This window comes from Eleutherodactylus coqui, chromosome 4, assembly GCF_035609145.1.
Source record: "Eleutherodactylus coqui strain aEleCoq1 chromosome 4, aEleCoq1.hap1, whole genome shotgun sequence".
Taxonomy (NCBI): domain Eukaryota; kingdom Metazoa; phylum Chordata; class Amphibia; order Anura; family Eleutherodactylidae; genus Eleutherodactylus; species Eleutherodactylus coqui.
The window spans coordinates 103,389,107-103,412,748 of NC_089840.1; the positions used below are offsets into that span (position 1 = coordinate 103,389,107).

At 46.6% G+C, this 23,642-nt stretch overlaps 1 protein-coding gene across 3 annotated transcripts in view; it reads left to right on the plus strand.

The window, feature by feature from the left end:
• The window catches only part of SHROOM2 (shroom family member 2), a 162,847-nt gene extending 140,905 nt beyond the window's left edge, over positions 1 to 21,942 (plus strand). For all 3 annotated transcript variants that reach the window (XM_066599927.1, XM_066599928.1, XM_066599929.1), the window contains 5 exons: positions 1,214 to 1,936; positions 8,028 to 8,555; positions 9,243 to 9,414; positions 14,239 to 14,511; positions 21,115 to 21,942. In XM_066599927.1, the coding sequence (XP_066456024.1) occupies positions 1,214 to 1,936; positions 8,028 to 8,555; positions 9,243 to 9,414; positions 14,239 to 14,511; positions 21,115 to 21,381 (1,963 nt within the window). In that variant the 3' untranslated portion in view covers positions 21,382 to 21,942. The remainder of the gene's footprint in view (positions 1 to 1,213; positions 1,937 to 8,027; positions 8,556 to 9,242; positions 9,415 to 14,238; positions 14,512 to 21,114) is intronic.
• Positions 21,943 to 23,642: the final 1,700 nt, after the last annotated feature.

Here is a 23,642-nt window from a genome sequence, read left to right on the forward strand (position 1 = left end):
CTATTCTCAGGATAGGTCACCAATAGTTGACTAGAAAAAATATTCTTTTTGTGGCAGCCTTCTTAATGAGGACGGTCTACTTCTTAGAGGCCATTCTTGTCATGGCTTACATTGTCTATCAAAGGAGTATGACTTTGTATACTAGATTGACCCGATGTTCACTAGGCAAACATAAAATGGTTGTAAATGTTTTAAGAACTGCCGAGCCGAGGATTCGGCTTGAACTGTTCGCCGTTCCACGGCTTGGTCCTCCACTTTTTGGGGACATGACATCAGTCAAACTGATAGGTACTTGATATGAACATTGCTTAGCAGTGTTTGACTCTCCCAGCCGGTGCCGTTGGCAGAAGCCCAGCAGCCCTGCTAGGTTTAACATGGGAACCTTAATTTTATGGGTTTTTTTTTTTTTGGCGGTGGTGAGGATGTAACAAATCTAATGACACCAAAATCATCCACTAAAGGTCACGCAAAGGGGTCAACGTGTGGTGCAAGAAAAAGCCTGTAGACTTCTTTATATGAGATTTAAAGACAACTGATTTAATGAGGAATTTTGTGTATATGTATGTATATTGTATATACACAAAATTCCTAATTAAATACGTTTTCTTTAAATCTCATAAAAAAGCCTACAGGCCTTTTCTTGCACCCCACTTTTACACCTTTGGTGGATTATCTTTGGTGCCATTAGATTTGAGACACCCTCACCACCGCTGAAAAACCGTAAAATGTGAGTTTGATACATTGAGTGACTGTCAGGCCAGGCCAAAGTTCCTATGTTACGTCTAGCGTCCAAGACTTCTTTTGAGCTGTTCTAACCACTTTTTGAATATAAAGTCATGACATCCATTTTGCAAAAATTACCGTTACAAACCCATTTACCCAATTTTTAGGGTGAGAAGCTCCAACAAAAAATATCTTTGTAGTTTTGTAAATTCTAACAGTGCTGTGTAATTTTTTGCAATGTGTACCATGTGTGATTACTCAGCTTCATGCAAGTTGAAAACATTTATTATTTTTTTTGTCAGGGCTTGACAAATCCCAAGTAACCAATATGTCAGGTGTATCGTATGAAGGAACGTTTGGCGCTGATCACGCAGCGCTAGTATCATAGATCATCTAGATGTTTTTGTTGATACTTTTTGAAACTGTCAAATCGCATACACCTAGTTTACCAGTCATTTACTTCGGTTAAAAATTCTAATTTTTATTTTAGGATTGTAGAGATAGAAGATAAAGCTGATCAAGCACCAGTGGATGAGAGTATTCCATATGAGAACAGTAGGAAGGTGCCCAATGAATCCTATGAAGTAGCAGATACACTAAATGTACACCAACAAAGCAGGGCACGGTCTGGAACATTGCCTAGTGATTACAGATTTGTGAATGAAAATGTAAGGTCAAGAAGTAAAGATATCGGCTACTCAACTGCCCCGATCTCAGAATCTCAATCTGCCACTAAGAATTCCTCACAGTTGGGGGAAGAATATCGAAGGGAAGATCCCGTCCTGGTGAGTAAGAAGCGTGGACCAGCTCCTCAGAGACCACCGCCGCCAAAACTAGACAAGTACTGGCGGCAAAACGGTTCTGTATCATCTCTAGCAACATCTACGGAGTCTTTACTTTCATCTCATGGAAAAAGTGCATCTTATTCCCCAGGAAGTACAGATATTCTAAAACTTCAGACAACACCTGTCCACAGCACCGGGGTGCCTTTGGATAAACCTTTAAATGTCCTTTTGCACAGCCCTAGACTTTCTGGGTCACCAGAGAATGTCAGCCAGCACCTAGACAAGAAGCACAACAGCTCTGAGACCTCAAAACCCTCTTATCTTCAGAAACCTGGGATGGAGCCATCACGATCACCATCTCCTCAGTTTGCTCCTCAGAAGCTTACAGATAAGCCTCCCCTTCTGGTTCAAGATGAAAGCCTATCCAGGTAATGACTTGCCAAAATAGGCAACTTAGCATGGAACAACATTTTTGCTTTTTTAGTTTCTGATTTCTATTAAGCGCTTTTGTTTGTTTTATAAGTTCTAACCTAATACTTTGTGTGATTATATATACTATTTGCCAAAAAAAATCAAGCACCTAGAAGGAGTTAAAAGTTTTGCTGAACATCTCAGCATGCAGTTCCATCTCAGGCAGATACACAAATGATTAGAGTTATGGAGTGGTTAGATGAACAGTCTTGTCACCTGCGACCCTAAAAGTGGTTCCTCCCCATGGCCTATAAAAGGGCTCTTGGAGGCTCCTTGTCTGTAGTTGACGTTTTTCTGCTTGTGTAGAGCTTGTTGGCCACTAGACGCCTCTACGATGCAACTGGAGAGGTTTTACTCAGCTAACAGATTTCGAAAAGGGGGTACATTATGGGAATGTGAGAAGCTGGAATGTCGTTTTGATGAATTGCCTGCCACCTGGGCCGTTCTGACCTGATTGTTTGGAGGTATTGGGATCAGTTGATGTGTGAGGGCACAGAAGGCGACCGGGCTCAGGGCGCCCTCGACAGACCACCAGTAGGGAAGATCGTCTGACAAGCATGACCAGCTCCACCTGTTGTTGTCCGCCATCCAGAGACGGGCTACAGGCACTTGGCTAAAGGACGTTTGGTTTTATGGTGCCCATTACATGTACTGACTCTAACACCCACCTGTCGTTACCTCAGTTTCCAGTGGTGTCATGAATGATGAAACTGGATGCTGTGGAGTGGAACCGGGTTGTCTTCAGTAACAAATCCAGGTCTAGTTTGGGCAATAACGGCGGCTGTGTTCGTGTCTGGAGACCTGGGGATGAGCACTTCAATCCTGACTTGCTGTGGAGCAGCACACTGCCCCACTGCTGATGTGATGGTCTGGTGGGCCATCGCATACAACAGTTAGTCACCGCTAGTAGTGATACGAGGGACAACGACAGCTCAGCGATATGTTCAGCACATCCTGCAACCACATGACTTCCTCTCACGGTGGCTTCCAAGAGGCAGCAGGATAATGCTCAGCCGCACACATAAGGGGGTCACAGGAATACCTCCACAACATTGCCACACTTCCGTGGCTGCCCTATTTCATCTAGGTGCTTGATTTTGCATTTCTTTTGGCAATGAGTGGATATTCCACTGTCCATTTCTGAGTCTTCAATTAATGCTGGTTGTGAAAAAGAATAATGTAACCTTGAGTGTTTGAAAGCATCTAATTCTACGTCATTTCGTGTGTTTTTTTTTTTTTTTTTAAGGGATTTCAAGAAAATTCAGCCGAAATATATTAAACAGAAGAGATTAAGTGTTCAGTTATCAAATCTGTTCTAACCTTTTTTTTTCAACACACTATTCAGTCATAAAATTGTAAAGACGCCACATAATGAAACTAAATCCAGATATGTATGGGCTGCTTTACTTAGTATTCCTTGAAACCTCCCAAACTATACTGAATGTATGAAACAGTGTTATTTAAATGAAAACCTCTAATTTCTTGACACAATTCTGTCCCGGGGGTGGGGGGTATATGCCGTTCTCTCCCTGTCTCTCCAGAAGTTTAGACCGGGGGCTTCCAGGATCATATTATTGCTTAAACATCTAGACTGCCCACTGTCACGGCTGTGGTCATCATATGGACATCATAGAGGGGGTCCCCATATGGGCCTCCTCTACCCATCAGGATGGAGAGTGGCTTCTGCACTCAGACTTGAGCCATCTATGTGTTACATGGACTGTCATTCATGTGAACGGCTGCCATGTAATACTTCACAACGTACTCCAAAGTATAGAGGGCTAGTCAAATTTGCCAATAAAAAATTAGAATATTAGTACCTGGATTGTTGTACGAACTGTGCAACATATATAGGTTGCTGTAGCCTACCTGGACAGATAAGCAGAAAGCCTCGATAGTAGACCCAGAACGAAAAGAAATTAGGGAATTTGTGGTGCTGCCTGACAGAGGAACTAAGACACCGGCAGATGGTTGATCCTTATAACTGGACAGACCCATTTCAGTATAAGACTTGCACCTTCTTTGGGTCATTACAGAGTGAATAGGTTGTTTAATTTGTGCTGGCCTGAAGAAGGTACAAGTCTTGTCCTGAAACACAAGGCCTGTCCAATTAAAGGTCAACCGCCTGCCGGTGTCTTAGTTCCTCTGTCAAGTAGCTCTGTGAATTCTCTTATGTTGGGTGTAATACTTCATGTCTGACCGGACAAGGCTTTCTCTTACAAAATCATCTGTCGGGTGCCAAGGAGCAGGGCCTGTGGTGCACAGCTAACTGTCATGGTGCCCATATTCAGGAAGGGCATGCCTCTGATGAGACCAACCCTGTAAGCAGTTATCGGTCAGTTGTAAAGCCCCTTTCACACAGGAGGATCATTGCTCAGTGAATGGAGACGGAGTGCGCCGGTGATGTTCCGGTCTGCCCCCTCCATTCACGTTAATATGGCCATCGATCATAAATGGACGGCCTGTTTAAACTACACAATGCAGCGGCAGACCTATGCAATTTTTAGGATCCCAAGAAAGATTGGATCACTGTTATTTAGCGCTGATCAGTCTTTCCCTGCATGTATTCACACTGCGCAATTCTCGTGCAATCCACTCGATCTAATGAGCAATTGGCACGATGAAGGGGCTTAAGTGATTATGAGAGATGAGAACAACTTTTGCAATTTGTGAATAAACACGGAACAGGCTGCGCGAACGAGCTAGCGGTAACGTCACCCGCTCGTGCAAACGAGAATCGGCTTGCCTAACAGACTCTTATTGGAACTGGGTTCAGTTCATTAGAACTCCCTTTGACTTCTTTCCAATAACATATTTGCATTGACTTTCCAGCCTTCAGCACAATAGACTGAGCCAGAGATCGCAGATGATAGCGGTCACAAAAATCTGTTTCCATAGAAATGCAGCTTTGTGGAGCCGGGCTATACTTCAGTAATATATTAGCGAGGGGCTGCAGCATTCACATTCCCAATGCATCCGTGTGAGATGGACGGTGACTCAAGGAGCTTCGTGTTACAAACTGCTGGAAAATGTAGTCTGAAATGTTTTTCCATCTGCTGGTTTTATCCCGTAGATATTCTGCGCTCGCTCCTTGGCTAAGAGCGGATGGTTTTTTTTTTTTCTTTTTTTCCAGCTTGCATTAAAAAATGAAATAAGGGAGAAATGATTATCCTTAGAAAGGTCATTTAAAGATCACGTATGCTGCTGGAACTATAAAAAGCAGGTCTGCTCAGCACACATGATCGCCCCCTGCTGTCTGCTTCAGTGCTACAACTTATAGCCATTATACAACTTTTTAGTATCTAAAGTGCAAGGTTCCTGATCCTATGAGCCCCAGATTTGTATGTGACCTACTGACAAAGGACCATTCACACAGCCGAGGTTCACACTCGGTTTTCTTAAAGGCAAAGGAAAGAAACTTATTTGTATAGCACCAACTTATTCCGCAGCACTTTCAGGTAATTTATTTATTACCCCCCCCCCCCCCCAAGCTGGGTGCTCATTTTACTGACCTTGGAAGGATGGAAGGCTGAGTCAATCTTGAACCAGCTACCTGAACCAAGCAGGGATTGAACCCGCAATCTTCAGGTTGTGAGCCACACCAGGCACCTTCTTTAACCCCTTAAGGACATGGCCTCTTTTGGGCTTAAGGACGCAACGATTTTTGGCTTATTTTCATCTCCATTTTTCAAAAGCCATAACTCTTACTTTTCGGTCGACGTGGCCGTATAAGGGCTTGTTTTTTTGCGTGGCGAACTGTAGTTATTATCGGTGCCATTTTTGGGTACATAGACTATATTGTAAAACTTTTATTATTATTTTTATATAACAGGAAGAGAAACCGCATCAATTCTGCCATAGATTTTTTTTTTTTTTTTTTACAGCGTTAATCAGGCAGCATAAATGACACACTACATTTTTCTGCGGGTCGGTACGGTTACAACGTTACCAAAATTCTTATATTTTTTTTTAGGTTTTTCCACTTTTCTGCAATTTTTCCCTTTTGGAAATCTAGTTTTTTTTTATCTAAATCTCTGCATTCAAAGTCCTGTAACTTTTTATTTTTTTATGTACGGAGCTCTGTGAGGGCTTATTTTTTTTGAGACGAGCTGTAGTTTTTATTGGTGCCATTTTGGGGAATATACAGCTTTTTTGATCACTTTTATTGAATTTTTTGGGAGGCAAAATGCTAAAAATTAGCATTTTGCATCTGTTTTTTTGCGTGTTTTTTTACGCTTTTTGCCGTGCAGAATAAAAAGTGTGTTCAACTTATTGTACACGTCGTTACGGACACGTCAATACCAAATATGTGCCATTTTAATTTTTTTTAACTTTTTTTATGCTAATATGAGAAAAAGCATTAAAAAGGGTGTTTTTTTTTTACATTTTTCTTTTTTTTACATTTTTATTTATGTATTTATTTTTTTACACCATCTATGTCTTTCTGGGTGCCTTAAAGCACAGCACTGATGATCGCTGTGATAAGGCATGGCAGGAGTTCTGTCCTGCCATGCCTTATCGCTTATACAGCGATCATAGGCTCTGTCAACAGAGGACGCCGGTATCTGGTGTCCTGTTGCCATGGCAACAGGCCGGGCTCTCTGCGATTATATCGCGAGAGCCCGGCAACTTCACAGAGGGAGCGCACTCCCTCTGTGAACCCTTCCTATGCCGCAATCTACATAGATTGCGTCAGGGAAGGGGTTAACAGCGGGGGGCGCATCTCCGTTGCAGCTGCTCCCGCTGACAGCCGGCTCCCGCTGCAGGATAGCGCGAGATCTGTCATGATCTCGCTCTATCCCTATAACTTAAGAGTACGTCATTTTGCGGGAAGTACCCCGTTCCCATGACGTACTCTTGCGTCATGGGGAGGGAAGGGGTTAAAGGGGATGTACCATCAGAAAATGACTTGTTTCAAATCAAGTTTTTTTTATGTTAAAAGGGTTTTGCAAGACCTAAAAAATCAAATTGGCACGGAACAGACTGTTTCTAACGCCACGATTTTCGAGCCTTGTCTGCTCTATTTTCGCGAGATTTTTGTGCTTTTTTTTAATGCACCTCATCATGCATCACAACGATGGAGTTTGTTAAAAACACTGTAAAATGCATTCAAAAATGCCTTGGGACATCGCAGTAAAACAGCTATTGAGGAGAGAGATCTCAGGAATGGTAACCTACTGCAAACTAATAAGGGTATCTATGGATTCATCATAACAGCGCACATGTAACTGTCTAATCTACTCGTATCACTAAAATTGGGAACAGACTTCCTTTAACACCAGAAGTATACAGTCAGGGGGAAAAACTGTGATCTCCTCTATTATAACTGTGTGACAGGAGTTGTGTGATCATTAGCAGTAACTGTGATAGGAACATGTGTCCCCCCCCCCCCGTAAGATCTTGTGTGGCACACATTATGCAGTATCATCACAGAGATAATATGCTGACTGAGAAACTGACTTGTTTAAAAATACATAAAGCCAAGTAAATCTCAGCTAGTCTGAATTGAGATCTCATGACCACCTGAGGAGAAAAAGGCTAGGAGAAAGGAGTACCTAACCAAGGTAACACTAGCTAACTTATACATACTGGGAGACTAGTTACATAATGAATGAATTAAAAAACTTCACCGGAATGGCCCTTTAAGTTATATTCTGGGTAAAAGCCGTTGCTTGCTGCAACTTTCCTCCTCCTTGGTTCCTGAAGTTGAATGTATCCGCTTAGCCTTCATTTGACCCTCAGTATTTTCTTGAACTATCAATTTAAGCGAATGTATTTTCGTACCGAAATAAGAAAACGTGAATTGTGCTGATGTTGTTGGAGGTTTGAGTGAACCTGCCATGTAATTTTATAGAACACAAAATCATAGCATTTAGGATGTATAACATCTAAACTATATTTTAGCAAAGCCTGTGGCTTCATTTTAAAGTCAAGTCCTCCATACTACTCTTGTTTTCTTGTTTGTTTTTAGCCTTTACTTATATAAATCTGATAATTATCAAGTCATTTAAAGAAGACGACTCTACATATTTTGTTTTCTTCTTTCAGAATTGAACGAGTTATAGACAACACAAAGGTGAAGATGGTTCCCATTAAAATTGTCCATTCCGAAAGTAATGCCGAGAAGGAAAGCAGAAATAACTTGTTGAGTGCCATTGAGCCACCTGTCTTACCCTCCGGTCTTACCAAAGACCAGATCAAAACTCTCAGCACATCTGAACAATCCTATTCCCGCTTTTGTGCTTATACAAGACATGATCTTGACCCTGAAGACCAGTCCAGACCAACCAACAGCCAGGAACTTGTAGAGAACGCCAGTCCTGACCCATCTCTACCGGCTGGGAACTCAAAGGGCAAAGATTTAATCTACGCTGATCTGAAGTCCGAGGAGCTGATGAGAGAAATTGTAGGAAAAGATAAGTCTCTTGCGGACATTTTAGATCCTCATGCCAAAATGATGACCACAATGGACCTTATGGAGGGAATATTTAGAAAGGATGAACATCTTCATGAAGAAGCTCAGCAACGTAGGAAGATGCTTCCAAAGGTTCCATCTCCGAGGTCTCCGGAGGAGAAGTATGTGCCATGTCAATTATCACATAACATTACTAAAATGTACATTTTATGGTCTTGAGTCAAGAGGGGTGTCGTCACTCCTCAAGGAGAGCACCCAAAAAATGTGTGGAGACACATAAGGGGTGAGCGGGTTGGGGGATGGCATTGTCTCTCCTCAAGGAGAGCATCCAGAAGGGGTGTGAGAAGACACCTGAAAGGGGAGTGAGGAGACTTATAAGGCCATGCATGCTCCTCTGGGTAGTTTATGCAAATAAGGAAGATCTGTAAAACAAAGATTGTGAATAGCACAGATGCCGTGAGGTTAGCACAAGCTTGCTGACCTGCTTACTAAGTTTTAATTATAATGTACATTGGGTAATTGCCGTCTAAGTTGTCTTCTGTACACAAATGGAACCACATTTTAAATGTAGCTTATATTTGTGTAGGAGCATATAAAAAGACCGCTTTTATGAGGTTTGTTTTACACGCTTAGGTTTATGTGCATTGATAGAAATATTGCATGAAATGCCGTACAATGTAGTCGCCATCTAGTGGATCATGGCATTCATTGTTGGGAACCAAGAACCAACGCCTGTCAGATCCTCCCCGATGCCTTCGCAGAGTAGAATACATTGTATTGTGTGTACATCTGTGCATTTATATGGATATGGTTTATTAGCTCTGTAAAACATGACTTGTATCCCACAGAAAAGAAGACCCCAATATAGCGGCGGCCATCTCTTTGACGACCAGCTCTACGTACTACAGCACATCGGCGCCTAAAGCCGAGCTTCTGATTAAGATGAAAGACATGCAGGAGCAGCAGCACAACGAGGAGAGCTCCGAAGATGAGATGGACCACAATCTGTTTGAGAAGAAGGTAATTATGTCATAGAATACAATTACCCCAAAACGTACCGAAATACCTAACTTTATTCCTGGCATGGAAGAGGGAACCTCACACCTTTAGCTGCGGCTCTTCAGCAGCATGACATTAAAGAATAGGATCATGCTACGCCACAAATGTTGAAAATGGCACTTTCATAGTATACAATGAGATCCGACTCTGCTGACTGGTAGGATCAAGTTATATGAAGACCATCGTAAACCGTCGTCTCTATAGTGGTGCTCTTGTTCTTGAACACCCCGCCGTAGTGTAATCTTACGTTATTTTTTGCCTCAAATCTTTTATTATAGCTTCTGGCCTTTTACTAGAACGTTTTCATAGAAGTTATTATTTATTGTTTTGGTGTTGCTTGTCTTAAAATTGGTAAGAAACCAAAATGGGCGGGTATTTTGAACTGTTCATAAGGCCTCCTGCACACGGGCGGCTTTGCATTGCAGAGTCCAGTGCAGGATTTCACAGCAAATCCAGCCCTTAGCATGCTATGGGAAAATGAATTTCCTGCCCACGAACGGAAATCGATTGCAATTCTACGCTCGCGGGAAAAAAAATCGCAGCATGTTGCAATTTGCTGCGGACTACGCACGGCTGGCATCCATTGAAGTCAATGGAAGCCGTCTGTTCCGCGGCCATTCCACAAACCTTATTGCGGAATTGCTTCAGGAGCCGCGTCAACACTATGGTGACGGCGCGGCGTCCTCTCAACTGCGCACGTATCGGCCGACACATTCACAAGAGACAGCGCGGCATTCCCTGTACTGCGCATGGCAGCACGGGAGACGGGCAGGTAAGCAGGCCTGGCACTGGATTGAACTCCGCTGCAGGAATCCCGCATGCGGGGTCTGACCCGCCCTCGTGCAGGCAGCCACACAGAGGTCACCAGATCGAACTCCGCTGCAGGAATACCGCATTTGGGGTCCGACCCGCCCATATGCTGGAGGCCTAATTCCCTCCACCTTGACTAAAGCTCCAGTTCCAGGAGCAGAAAGAGTCCCAAAGCATAATCCTGCCTCCACCATCTTCACTGTGGGTATTCTTCTGGTACACAGTGTTGGCGTTGCGCCAAACATACCTTCTGGAAGTATGACCCACAAGTTCCACCTTGGACTCATCAGATATAACACGTTCCCCCACATACTTCTGGCAGACTTGATGTAGGTTTTGGCAAAACCTAGCTGGGCTTGGATATTTTTCTTAGTTTTCCGCCTTGCCCCCCTACCCCATAGCCCAAACATATGAAGAATATGGGAGATGGTTGTCTCATGCCCTACACAACCAGTACTTGCCAGAAACGCCTGCAGCTCCTTTACTGTTGCTGTTGGCCTCACGGATCAATTTTTTTTCCTGGTCTTTCAATCAATTTTTGAGGGGCGTTCAGTTCTTCGTAAGGTCACTGATGTGCCAAATTCAGTCCACTTCTTGCTGGCTGTCTTCACGGTAGATGTAATGCCTTGGAAAGTTTTTGGCACACTTCTCCTAAGACTAGATTCCCACGAGCAAGTGCTAGGCACGGCCGACATTTTGAGGCGCTACTCACACTGCGCAGGACACCTACGCTCCGTGATTTCGGCACATATTACAGCCACGGGACACACAGTGAATGGAGTCAATGAAAGTAAATAGGCTTTCATTGATCTGTTCACAGTAGTGCGTACGAGAAAAAGATAGCCGCCTACTCTATTTCTCTGCGTACCACGTAGCGTGAACCCTATACTTTTGTATGGCCCGCAATACATATGCAACCCCGCGATGAAACACAGCAGGCAATTAAAAAAAACTAAAAGTCACATTGCGCATATCTGTGTGCGTGAGATACGCGGTCATACGCAGTGCACTCCCTGCCATACATCGTCTCTGCCGGCTCACATAGACCAGTAAAAAGCTGCAGGTCTGCTGCAGCATTTTACGGATACGGTCGTGTGAATGAGCTCATAGTAGTCAGTGAGAAAACTGCAGAATTTTAGGGTCAGTATTTATTTTCTTTTTTGTTTTGTTTATATCGTGACATAGCAAATTAAAAAATAAAACCGCCAAATATGTGTAACATGAAAGCTTGATCTCCACACTAGATCACCCGCTGATGACACATGACCCTTACGCTTTACATATGGCGTAGTACTCGCCTACACCCACACTGTTGGGAGGACCTTGCTCCCCATCATACAACTATTAGGAAGCTTCACACAAGCATATACGTCTTTGGTAAAGCCTGAGCCCTGTAGATTTGTCGAAATAGATGGGTTCTATTCATTGCATATTACATGTGCTAATACGCGCACAGATACGTCCTTGTGAAGCCGCCCTAACCTGGGGAACATATTGCTTTGTCTTATACCAAGTGATGGCGGCTGTAAGAGCACAGGACCCGGGCGCTCGTTCTGTGAAGCTCTTCTCCATGCGGGATTATAGTGCATTATCATCCCTGTCACCCGACCGCGCGCCGCGCCAGCGCATCTCCTGAAAGGGCTTATTATGTGCTTCCCGCAGCCATGAGCTGACTCAAATTGAACGGCTTAAACGTGAAACCTTCTATTGTAAAGCATCGCTGCAGAATTAATCTTCAATCTAACGGCCATTTACCATTGTGTATGGACAATAGCGGCACCGCGAGAAAACAAACTAATTTTTATGAGCATGCACCATTAACCCTTTCGTGATTCTGACTACCACGTGACCCCAGAACACCAGGGGTTTGTGCATTAAACCCCATCTACTGCACTAGAGCACCAGAGATATGTATCCCTGGTGGTTTGGGCAGTGAAAGGGTAACAAGACGTTACGGGTAATCCATCTATAGATGCTGCCCTCTATCTCTTCACTGCCCTGTATCACCAGGGATGTAAGTTTTTATCTGTTTCCTGCACCCCTTACCAGCAGGGATGATACATTAAGGGCTTATTCACACAAACTATATGCCCACGTGAGTTTTCTGTGATGCGCCCAAAACTCGCACAAATATGAAACTCATTCATTTGTTGTGGATGGATTCATTCACACGAGTGATTTAATTATTTATAACATCACTGCAAGGGGGAAAAAATCGCAGCGTGTTCTATCCGTGGGCGTCCCCGTTGTTGTTTCGCACACTGGCAAGCACAATATCGCGCTCGTCCGTGTGGATGTAGCCTAACTCTGTCACTACTATTGACCATAAGAAATATTACTGTTAACCCCTTTACCACCTTCGATGTAAATAAGCATCGCATTCCTCATTATTATATAGGGGTATATGAGTGTTGATTGGCAGTGTTATATGGGCACTGTATGGCAGCTTTATGTGGGCACTGTATAGGAGGAGAGTATGGATACGGCATATAATTTCAGCTCTATACAAAGGTATATAGCCACCAAATGTTATTATCTGGCAGCATATGGTAGGATATGGTTACTGAAAGGGTTTTGTGTTATGTGGACACTGCATGAAGGATAACATTTAGGCATTGTATGGTGGGATTGGGGCTCTGTGTTAGTGGTGTTTGGGCACTGAATGGCAGTGTTGTGTAGGCTCTTTATGGGGGTATTATTTGACCTTCTGTGGTTACAGATACGGTATAACTATTGAGATCATAAGTGCATTGTGTCTGCATGTATAGCAAGATCGGATAGAAGGTACAGTGTAGCTGTCATTTAAATTTTTTTTAATCTAAAGAAGGGATAATTTTAAGACTTTTTCTAATATATTTTAATTAACAGATCTAGGCTGTTTTTAATAAATCACTCTTGAACTACCGACCCTCTCTTGGGCCGGGTGTGCCAGCATACCATGCAATGACATGCGCACTTACTGCATGCTGCCAATCCCCATACACAATCTTGGCATGTAATATGTCCACAAAAAAAGCTGGTGCAAGTGGTCAGATATAAATCAATGGGCTACTGTCATTGCCTGTCGCATGTGGGAAAATTGCGCGCAACATACAATTATAATACACCCGTGCGAGAGCGGCCTTATTCAGCTGAAGACTGTTGCTAGAGAAAATCCATGTTCAGTCAGTGAGGACAGACGGACGCCTACTTCAATCTGACCCTGCAAACTAGTGCACTGTAGGCACAGTTCTGGTGACGAGTGTTTAGACCTCTTTAACCCTGTAATCACTTGCACTATTATCTCATGTTGTTTGTTTCCAATTCCACACCAAACTTTTTTTTTTTCCTTAAGTTTCTCAATCTATCATATGATACATTAAGTGGTGCCATAAATAAATGCAGGTCTTCCGGCAAAAACGAAGCCCTCATATAACTATTTAGATGGTAAAATAAAGCTACAGCTTTTGGAAGGCGAGGATAAGAAAGTTTAAAGTTGTTGGCAAGAAAAATTCAACTGCATGAAGATTTGTACTGTAATTATTCAGTTTATCGTGAAATTGAAGGGTCCTGAAGAAAAGTAGAGATTTGTTGGGTTGTGTCGTGGTATCGACAGATTTTAGGAAGGTTCAATTTTATATTTAGCAAGGCTTCTTTCACGCCACAATTTTACCTCCATTGCTCGTTTTGATAGCCCCATAGGGACGGAAACCTTGATCTAACCATAGTCTTTAATGTTTAAAACGGAGACCTTTTTCGTCTCCTTTTCACATGGTTTCCATTACTGTCAGTCTTTTCAGCTGGATAGAAAAGCACCGAGTGTTCTGCATAGAAGACAGAAACCGAACTGGCGCTGGAGGTGAAATCGCGACCTGAAATCAGCCTTACTTTGCCAATATCTCCATAGGTTATTCCTCATCAGATTTCCCTGCAGTTGTTACTTATTCTCCAGTAGATGTAGGTATTTAATATGTTTTTTTTCTCTGTTCACCACAGCAAGAACTCATAGACAGCATCAGTAAGAAGCTACAAGTTCTACGTGAGGCTCGAGAATCTCTCTTAGAGGACATCCAGTGCAATAACGCATTAGGGGAAGAGGTTGAGATCATCGTGAAAGAAGTCTGCAAACCTAATGAATTCGACAAGTTTCGAATGTTCATTGGTGATCTGGAAAAAATAGTGAATCTGCTGCTGTCACTTTCTGGAAGGCTGGCTCGGGTGGAAAATGCCCTCAATAACCTGGATGAGAATGCCTCCCCAGAAGAAAGGGTATGTACAAGTGTAAGGACAGAGTACCGTCAAGTCAGTTCCATCGCATGGTGACTGTCTAAAAAGCGTTTCTCTAGAACATCCACTTTTCTGATTTGGTTCCACTTCTTGCTGCGTGTTCATGTTGTCATTATGTATTAACTAATTAGAATTTAATTACAATGCTAAAAAAATTAAGGGAACTCTTAAATCACACGTCGGGTCTCAATGAACTTCAACTCCTCTAGACTCTTTCATGTGTTCTCAATGTGAACCTGCTCTCATCAGTGAAACGAGTGGGGTGCCAGTGGTAGACATGTCAATTCAGGTGTTCTGCGGAGAATGCCAAATGAGCTGCATGGTGCTGAGCTGTGAGCACAGGTCACACTTCATGTCAGGCCATCCTGCTACCCCTTTGGTCAGAGGCGTGCAGACCAGTAGGCAACTGGAGGTCATTTTGTAGGGCTCTGGTAGCGCTCCTCCTGTTCCTCCTTGCACAAAGGAGCAGATACTGGTCCTGATGCTCTTCTTGTGTAATTATGGCCTGTGTTCCGGTATCTGCTCCATGCTCTTGTGTGCTGGAAAACACAGCAAACCTTGCAACGGAATATGTGGATGGAGGAGTAAGGCTACTTGTGCACCCTGATTGCGCTTCAGAACACACCTAATGCTGCCAGTAGTGACAAGCACACTAGCAAAATGCAAAACTAAGGAAGGTTAAGCAGAAAATAGTTGTTTTTGATTACCACCTACCTGCAAAGCCATTCCTTTTTTGGGAATTGTCTTGCTATTGCCTCTCCAATGCACCTCTGCAACTGGGCACATGAAGTTTAAGTGACTTAGGGTTATACTGTGGTGCTTAAGTGTTCCCTTATTTTTTTGAGCCGTGTATATAATTCTAATTTAGCTTTTTCGGTCGTTCTTATTGTATTTTTTTTTCTCTTTCGCTTTTTTTCTCTCACTCACTTTCCTTCTTTCTACTCCCCCTCCCATCTTATCGCACTTGCTCTTTCCCCTTCCCCTCTCCTCACGCTTGCTCTTTCACCCTCCCCCCTTCTCACGCTTGCTTTTTCCCCCAACCCTCTTCTTGAGCTTGCTCTTTCCACCTTCCCTCTTCTGGCGCTTGCTTTTTCCCCCAACCCTCTTCTTGAGCTTGCTCTTTCCACCTTCCCCCTTCTGGCGCTTGCTCTTTCCACCTACCCTCTTCTTGAGCTTGCTCTTTCCACCTTCCCCCTTCTGGCGCTTGCTCTTTCCACCTTCCCTCTTCTGGCGCTTGCTCTTTCCACCTTCCCTCTTCTGGCGCTTGCTCTTTCCACCTTCCCTCTTCTGGCGCTTGCTCTTTCCACCTTCCCTCTTCTGGCGCTTGCTCTTTCCACCTTCCCTCTTCTGGCGCTTGCTCTTTCCACCTTCCCTCTTCTGGCGCTTGCTCTTTCCACCTTCCCTCTTCTGGCGCTTGCTCTTTCCACCTTCCCTCTTCTGGCGCTTGCTCTTTCCACCTTCCCTCTTCTGGCGCTTGCTCTTTCCACCTTCCCTCTTCTGGCGCTTGCTCTTTCCACCTTCCCTCTTCTGGCGCTTGCTCTTTCCACCTTCCCTCTTCTGGCGCTTGCTCTTTCCACCTTCCCTCTTCTGGCGCTTGCTCTTTCCACCTTCCCTCTTCTGGCGCTTGCTCTTTCCACCTTCCCTCTTCTGGCGCTTGCTCTTTCCACCTTCCCTCTTCTGGCGCTTGCTCTTTCCACCTTCCCTCTTCTGGCGCTTGCTCTTTCCACCTTCCCTCTTCTGGCGCTTGCTCTTTCCACCTTCCCTCTTCTGGCGCTTGCTCTTTCCACCTTCCCTCTTCTGGCGCTTGCTCTTTCCACCTTCCCTCTTCTGGCGCTTGCTCTTTCCACCTTCCCTCTTCTGGCGCTTGCTCTTTCCACCTTCCCTCTTCTGGCGCTTGCTCTTTCCACCTTCCCTCTTCTGGCGCTTGCTCTTTCCACCTTCCCTCTTCTGGCGCTTGCTCTTTCCACCTTCCCTCTTCTGGCGCTTGCTCTTTCCACCTTCCCTCTTCTGGCGCTTGCTCTTTCCACCTTCCCTCTTCTGGCGCTTGCTCTTTCCACCTTCCCTCTTCTGGCGCTTGCTCTTTCCACCTTCCCTCTTCTGGCGCTTGCTCTTTCCACCTTCCCTCTTCTGGCGCTTGCTCTTTCCACCTTCCCTCTTCTGGCGCTTGCTCTTTCCACCTTCCCTCTTCTGGCGCTTGCTCTTTCCACCTTCCCTCTTCTGGCGCTTGCTCTTTCCACCTTCCCTCTTCTGGCGCTTGCTCTTTCCACCTTCCCTCTTCTGGCGCTTGCTCTTTCCACCTTCCCTCTTCTGGCGCTTGCTCTTTCCACCTTCCCTCTTCTGGCGCTTGCTCTTTCCACCTTCCCTCTTCTGGCGCTTGCTCTTTCCACCTTCCCTCTTCTGGCGCTTGCTCTTTCCACCTTCCCTCTTCTGGCGCTTGCTCTTTCCACCTTCCCTCTTCTGGCGCTTGCTCTTTCCACCTTCCACCTTCTGGCGCTCGCTCTTTCCACCTTCCACCTTCTGGCGCTCGCTCTTTCCACCTTCTGGCGCTCGCTCTTTCCACCATCTGGCGCTCGCTCTTTCCACCTTCTGGCGCTCGCTCTTTCCACCTTCTGGCGCTCGCTCTTTCCACCTTCTGGCGCTCGCTCTTTCCACCTTCTGGCGCTCGCTCTTTCCACCTTCTGCCGCTCGCTCTTTCCACCTTCTGGCGCTCGCTCTTTCCACCTTTCCTCTTCTGGCGCTCGCTCTTTCCACCTTCCCTCTTCTGGCGCTCGCTCTTTCCACCTTCCCTCTTCTGGCGCTCGCACTTTCCACCTTCCCTCTTCTGGCGCTCGCACTTTCCACCTTCCCTCTTCTGGCGCTCGCTCTTTCCACCTTCTGGCGCTCGCTCTTTCCACCTTCTGGCGCTCGCTCTTTCCACCTTCTGGCGCTCGCTCTTTCCACCTTCTGGCGCTCGCTCTTTCCACCTTCTGGCGCTCGCTCTTTCCACCTTCTGGCGCTCGCTCTTTCCACCTTCCCTCTTCTGGCGCTCGCACTTTCCACCTTCCCCCTTCTGGCGCTCGCACTTTCCACCTTCTGGCGCTCGCTCTTTCCACCTTCTGGCGCTCGCTCTTTCCACCTTCCCTCTTCTGGCGCTCGCTCTTTCCACCTTCCCTCTTCTGGCGCTTGCTCTTTCCACCTTCCCTCTTCTGGCGCTTGCTCTTTCCACCTTCCCTCTTCTGGCGCTTGCTCTTTCCACCTTCCCTCTTCTGGCGCTTGCTCTTTCCACCTTCCCTCTTCTGGCGCTTGCTCTTTCCACCTTCCCTCTTCTGGCGCTCGCTCTTTCCACCTTCTGGCGCTCGCTCTTTCCACCTTCTGGCGCTCGCTCTTTCCACCTTCTGGCGCTCGCTCTTTCCACCTTCTGGCGCTCGCTCTTTCCACCTTCTGGCGCTCGCTCTTTCCACCTTCTGGCGCTCGCTCTTTCCACCTTCTGGCGCTCGCTCTTTCCACCTTTCCTCTTCTGGCGCTCGCTCTTTCCACCTTCCCTCTTCTGGCGCTCGCTCTTTCCACCTTCCCTCTTCTGGCGCTCGCTCTTTCCACCTTCCCTCTTCTGGCGCTCGCTCTTTCCACCTTCTGGCGCTCGCTCTTTCCACCTTCTGGCGCTCGCTCTTTCCACCTTCTGGCGCTCGCTCTTTCCACCTTCTGGCGCTCGCTCTTTCCACCTTCTGGCGCTCGCTCTTTCCACCTTCTGGCGCTCGCTCTTTCCACCTTCTGGCGCTCGCTCTTTCCACCTTCTGGCGCTCGCTCTTTCCACCTTCTGGCGCTCGCTCTTTCCACCTTCTGGCGCTCGCTCTTTCCACCTTCTGGCGCTCGCTCTTTCCACCTTCTGGCGCTCGCTCTTTCCACCTTCCCTCTTCTGGCGCTCGCACTTTCCACCTTCCCCCTTCTGGCGCTCGCACTTTCCACCTTCTGGCGCTCGCTCTTTCCACCTTCTGGCGCTCGCTCTTTCCACCTTCCCTCTTCTGGCGCTCGCACTTTCCACCTTCCCCCTTCTGGCGCTCGCACTTTCCACCTTCTGGCGCTCGCTCTTTCCACCTTCCCTCTTCTGGCGCTCGCTCTTTCCACCTTTCCTCTTCTGGCGCTCGCTCTTTCCACCTTCCCTCTTCTGGCGCTCGCACTTTCCACCTTCCCTCTTCTGGCGCTCGCTCTTTCCACCTTCCCTCTTCTGGCGCTCGCTCTTTCCACCTTCCCTCTTCTGGCGCTCGCTCTTTCCACCTTCCCTCTTCTGGCGCCCGCACTTTCCACCTTCCCTCTTCTGGCGCTCGCTCTTTCCACCTTCCCTCTTCTGGCGCTCGCACTTTCCACCTTCCCTCTTCTGGCGCTCGCACTTTCCACCTTCCCTCTTCTGGCGCTCGCTCTTTCCACCTTCCCTCTTCTGGCGCTCGCTCTTTCCACCTTCCCTCTTCTGGCGCTCGCACTTTCCACCTTCCCTCTTCTGGCGCTCGCACTTTCCACCTTCCCTCTTCTGGCGCTCGCACTTTCCACCTTCCCTCTTCTGGCGCTCGCTCTTTCCACCTTCCCTCTTCTGGCGCTCGCACTTTCCACCTTCCCTCTTCTGGCGCTCGCACTTTCCACCTTCCCTCTTCTGGCGCTCGCTCTTTCCACCTTCCCTCTTCTGGCGCTCGCTCTTTCCACCTTCCCTCTTCTGGCGCTCGCTCTTTCCACCTTCCCTCTTCTGGCGCTCGCTCTTTCCACCTTTCCTCTTCTGGCGCTCGCTCTTTCCACCTTTCCTCTTCTGGCGCTCGCTCTTTCCACCTTCCCTCTTCTGGCGCTCGCACTTTCCACCTTCCCTCTTCTGGCGCTCGCTCTTTCCACCTTCTGGCGCTCGCTCTTTCCACCTTCTGGCGCTCGCTCTTTCCACCTTCTGGCGCTCGCTCTTTCCACCTTCTGGCGCTCGCTCTTTCCACCTTCTGGCGCTCGCTCTTTCCACCTTCTGGCGCTCGCTCTTTCCACCTTCTGGCGCTCGCTCTTTCCACCTTCTGGCGCTCGCTCTTTCCACCTTCTGGCGCTCGCTCTTTCCACCTTCTGGCGCTCGCTCTTTCCACCTTCTGGCGCTCGCTCTTTCCACCTTCTGGCGCTCGCTCTTTCCACCTTCTGGCGCTCGCTCTTTCCACCTTCTGGCGCTCGCTCTTTCCACCTTCTGGCGCTCGCTCTTTCCACCTTCTGGCGCTCGCTCTTTCCACCTTCTGGCGCTCGCTCTTTCCACCTTCTGGCGCTCGCTCTTTCCACCTTCCCTCTTCTGGCGCTCGCACTTTCCACCTTCTGGCGCTTGCTCTTTCCACCTTCCCTCTTCTGGCGCTTGCTCTTTCCACCTTTCCTCTTCTGGCGCTCGCTCTTTCCACCTTCCCTCTTCTGGCGCTCGCACTTTCCACCTTCCCTCTTCTGGCGCTCGCACTTTCCACCTTCCACCTTCCCTCTTCTGGCGCTCGCACTTTCCACCTTCCCTCTTCTGGCGCTCGCACTTTCCACCTTCCCTGTTCTGGCGCTCGCTTTTTCCACCTTCCCTCTTCTGGCGCTCGCTCTTTCCACCTTCTGGCGCTCGCTCTTTCCACCTTCTGGCGCTCGCTCTTTCCACCTTCTGGCGCTCGCTCTTTCCACCTTCTGGCGCTCGCTCTTTCCACCTTCTGGCGCTCGCTCTTTCCACCTTCTGGCGCTCGCTCTTTCCACCTTCTGGCGCTCGCTCTTTCCACCTTCTGGCGCTCGCTCTTTCCACCTTCTGGCGCTCGCTCTTTCCACCTTCTGGCGCTCGCTCTTTCCACCTTCTGGCGCTCGCTCTTTCCACCTTCTGGCGCTCGCTCTTTCCACCTTCTGGCGCTCGCTCTTTCCACCTTCTGGCGCTCGCTCTTTCCACCTTCTGGCGCTCGCTCTTTCCACCTTCTGGCGCTCGCTCTTTCCACCTTCTGGCGCTCGCTCTTTCCACCTTCTGGCGCTCGCTCTTTCCACCTTCTGGCGCTCGCTCTTTCCACCTTCTGGCGCTCGCTCTTTCCACCTTCCCTCTTCTGGCGCTCGCACTTTCCACCTTCCCCCTTCTGGCGCTCGCACTTTCCACCTTCTGGCGCTCGCTCTTTCCACCTTCTGGCGCTCGCTCTTTCCACCTTCCCCCTTCTGGCGCTTGCTCTTTCCACCTTTCCTCTTCCCTCTCCTCCCCTGGCGCTTGCCCTTTCCCCCTTCCCTGGCGCTTGCTCTTTCTCCCCACTTCTTCTCTTCGGACGCTGTGCAGTGAATGCAGCATGGAGATGAGACTCCAGCTCGGGTCCCGGGTACATCCAATACAGAAACAAGAGTAGCCAGCTATTACATCATAATGTGTAGAAACTTTATTAAAGCATCATGTTAAAGAAAACCAATTGTATCCATTCTTCTTTCAACATGATTCTTTTTTGTAGCAGATTGGTTACGGCTCCTCTTAGCTGATTACTCTCTGTGGTGGACTTGTGTGTTCATATTGATCCCTTTTTGCTACAAACACAGGGGCCACTACTACATTTATACTACGTGGGGCTTTAAGTCTTGTTCTTATTCTAATCGACACGTATCTCTTTTCTTCAGCGGACGCTAGTGGAGAAAAGGAAGTTGCTGACAAGACAGCACGAAGACGCAAAGGAACTGAAGGAGAACCTGGACCGACGCGAGCGCACCGTCTTTGATATTTTGGCTAGTTACCTTAACGAAGAAAACCTTGCAGACTATGAGCACTTTGTGAAGATGAAATCGGCACTCATTCTCGAGCAGCGGGAGCTGGAAGACAAAATCAAACTGGGAGAAGAACAGCTGAAATGCCTCACCGATAGCCTCCCTCCAGATCGTACCAAGTAGAGAATGGCAGCGCCAAAGCTGGACTTGTGGCTGGCCGTCCCTGCACGTTTCTTTATCTCCACCCAGCTGACTAGAATCATTTTGGTGGATGTAACACACGAGGAAAATGCTTCTCACTAGCAATAATGTTTTTTTTTTTTTTGTTTGATTGGATTTCTATATATTTAATTTTTTTTATTTTATGATGGACTCCATATTTTAGATCCGTAGGCGTTTCTGTTAGAAATGTAAATTTAAATGTACAATTTGAAATCCTGCGTACAGTGAACTCTGTTCCATTATACTGCATGTAGCCACCGTCTCTTCTGTTTTATGTGTAACTTACATTATAGGAAATCCTCTGCAATCAATCAAGTACCGCAAATCTGATCTTACTGAAACGTGTTCCGTAGAACGGTTGCAGATAGAATAGCTAGGGCTATAATTTTTTTTTTCCTGTTTCTCATTTTTCTTGTCTGATCTCATTCCACCACCGTTATGCAGAGGTTTTATTTATCAGCCTGAAAATCTGCTGTTGTCTTATTTTCTCTCAGAGAAAGATAATAAACAATGAAAAACAAATGGCGTCTATCTGTAATGTCGTGGGATGATCAATCGTACGTAGCCATGAACAATTATAGGGAGGTTAGACTGCGCTCCTTCCTGTTCCCTAATAGGCAGCATTCCCCTTTTTAAAGTTTTTATGGGTTTGTGGTTATTTGTACTGTAGCTGACAGATGTTTCATATGCATTTACCCTTTCACCTTAAAGGATGTACATGTATATCCTTCGGGTACGGGGTTTGTATGGAGCAGGATCGGGAGCCAGCTGCCAATGCTTTTAAATGTCCTGATCAATGTTCATGGGTCCCAAATGCCCCCCCCCCCCCCCTCCCCCTGATGAGATCCAGAGTTGCTATAAGGTTGTCATAGCAGTCTAGGTCCCTCTGAAGACCCCATGGCTACCATGTATTTCTGCCTATTAGGACAGGCTTGTAGACTATCCTAATAGAATGCTGGTAGAAATACCATATACTGCAATACTGAAGTATTGCAGTGTGTTATCTGGTATAAGTGATCAAACAATTACAAGTTCAGGTCACCTAATGGGGACTAAAAAAAAGTAAACCTATTGTGTGCTCCTGTTTCTGCCCCCTGTTAGTTCTAACCATTTTGACTTCTGTGCTCCCTGACCCCAGCTTTGTATTGTGAACTTTGTAATTGCCTACCCTGACATACAGCCTGGACCTATTTATGCTGCCAGCCCTGACTCAAGCTTGTCTCACCACTACGCACCTGTTTAGACCTTGGCCCAGTGCAGCGTCAGCAGCCGCACAATCGGGACTATCTGGCACAACCTTTCCAAGCTGGTTTCCCGCTTGGAAATGTTAAGTGTAAAAACTGGGGTTTCCAGGTGCTGCCACCACAGGAAGCCCCCAGCCAAACTGGTGTGTGGCAAGACGGGTCCACATCTGCCGGTTTGACAGATTGCACTAGATGATAGATGGCTTAGAGAAGGTTACATTTAGTACACCCTATAAGTACATTGTGCATCCTTTTAGCTATGTAAATAGCACCAGCTGTGCTTTACTTCAGCTACGCGGTATCTCCGGTGAGTTGATGGAAATGCACATTCTTTGTCATTAGTATCATGCAGTAGCGAATATGCGACACCAGATGTCACTGCAACAGTGATGATAAAACACGTATATTGCTTCCTTAGCATACAATAGTAGTTGGCTCTGGGGATGACAGTTGTATGTTGAAACCATAAGAGTATGGAAAACTGGAAATTGCATCTGAAGCCTCCAAATTGTCAACTGAATAGAAGAAAAAGTGATGATTGAAGACAAATAAGCACAAAAATTATAGTGATAAGTCCCATCCCTACACTTAACAGTCAGGAGAAGCAACTGGAAACTATAAGCCTCTTTCTACAAGGAGTGCAGCATCTTCAGAAACCTCTGGGAACCCCAATCCTGGCATCTCAGGGAACGCCGCCAATCCTGACCGTCTTTCTACGAACATATCTGAAGTTCCCTGAACATCGGAGTGACCAGTTATGCAGGATTCTTGGGATCAATGGGAATTTTAGGGCTCGGAACCCCACTGGTCATAAAGTATATCTTAGGGAATACCTCTTTAAGCTTTACTACTTTCTGGAGCTGATTGTGTGAACTTTGGCTCAGGATAATAGATTTTTTAGGGTGGGGGATATTTTAAAGCCTAACTTTGGAGATCTGACACTGTACAATACTATTGGGTACATATCACAGGGACCCT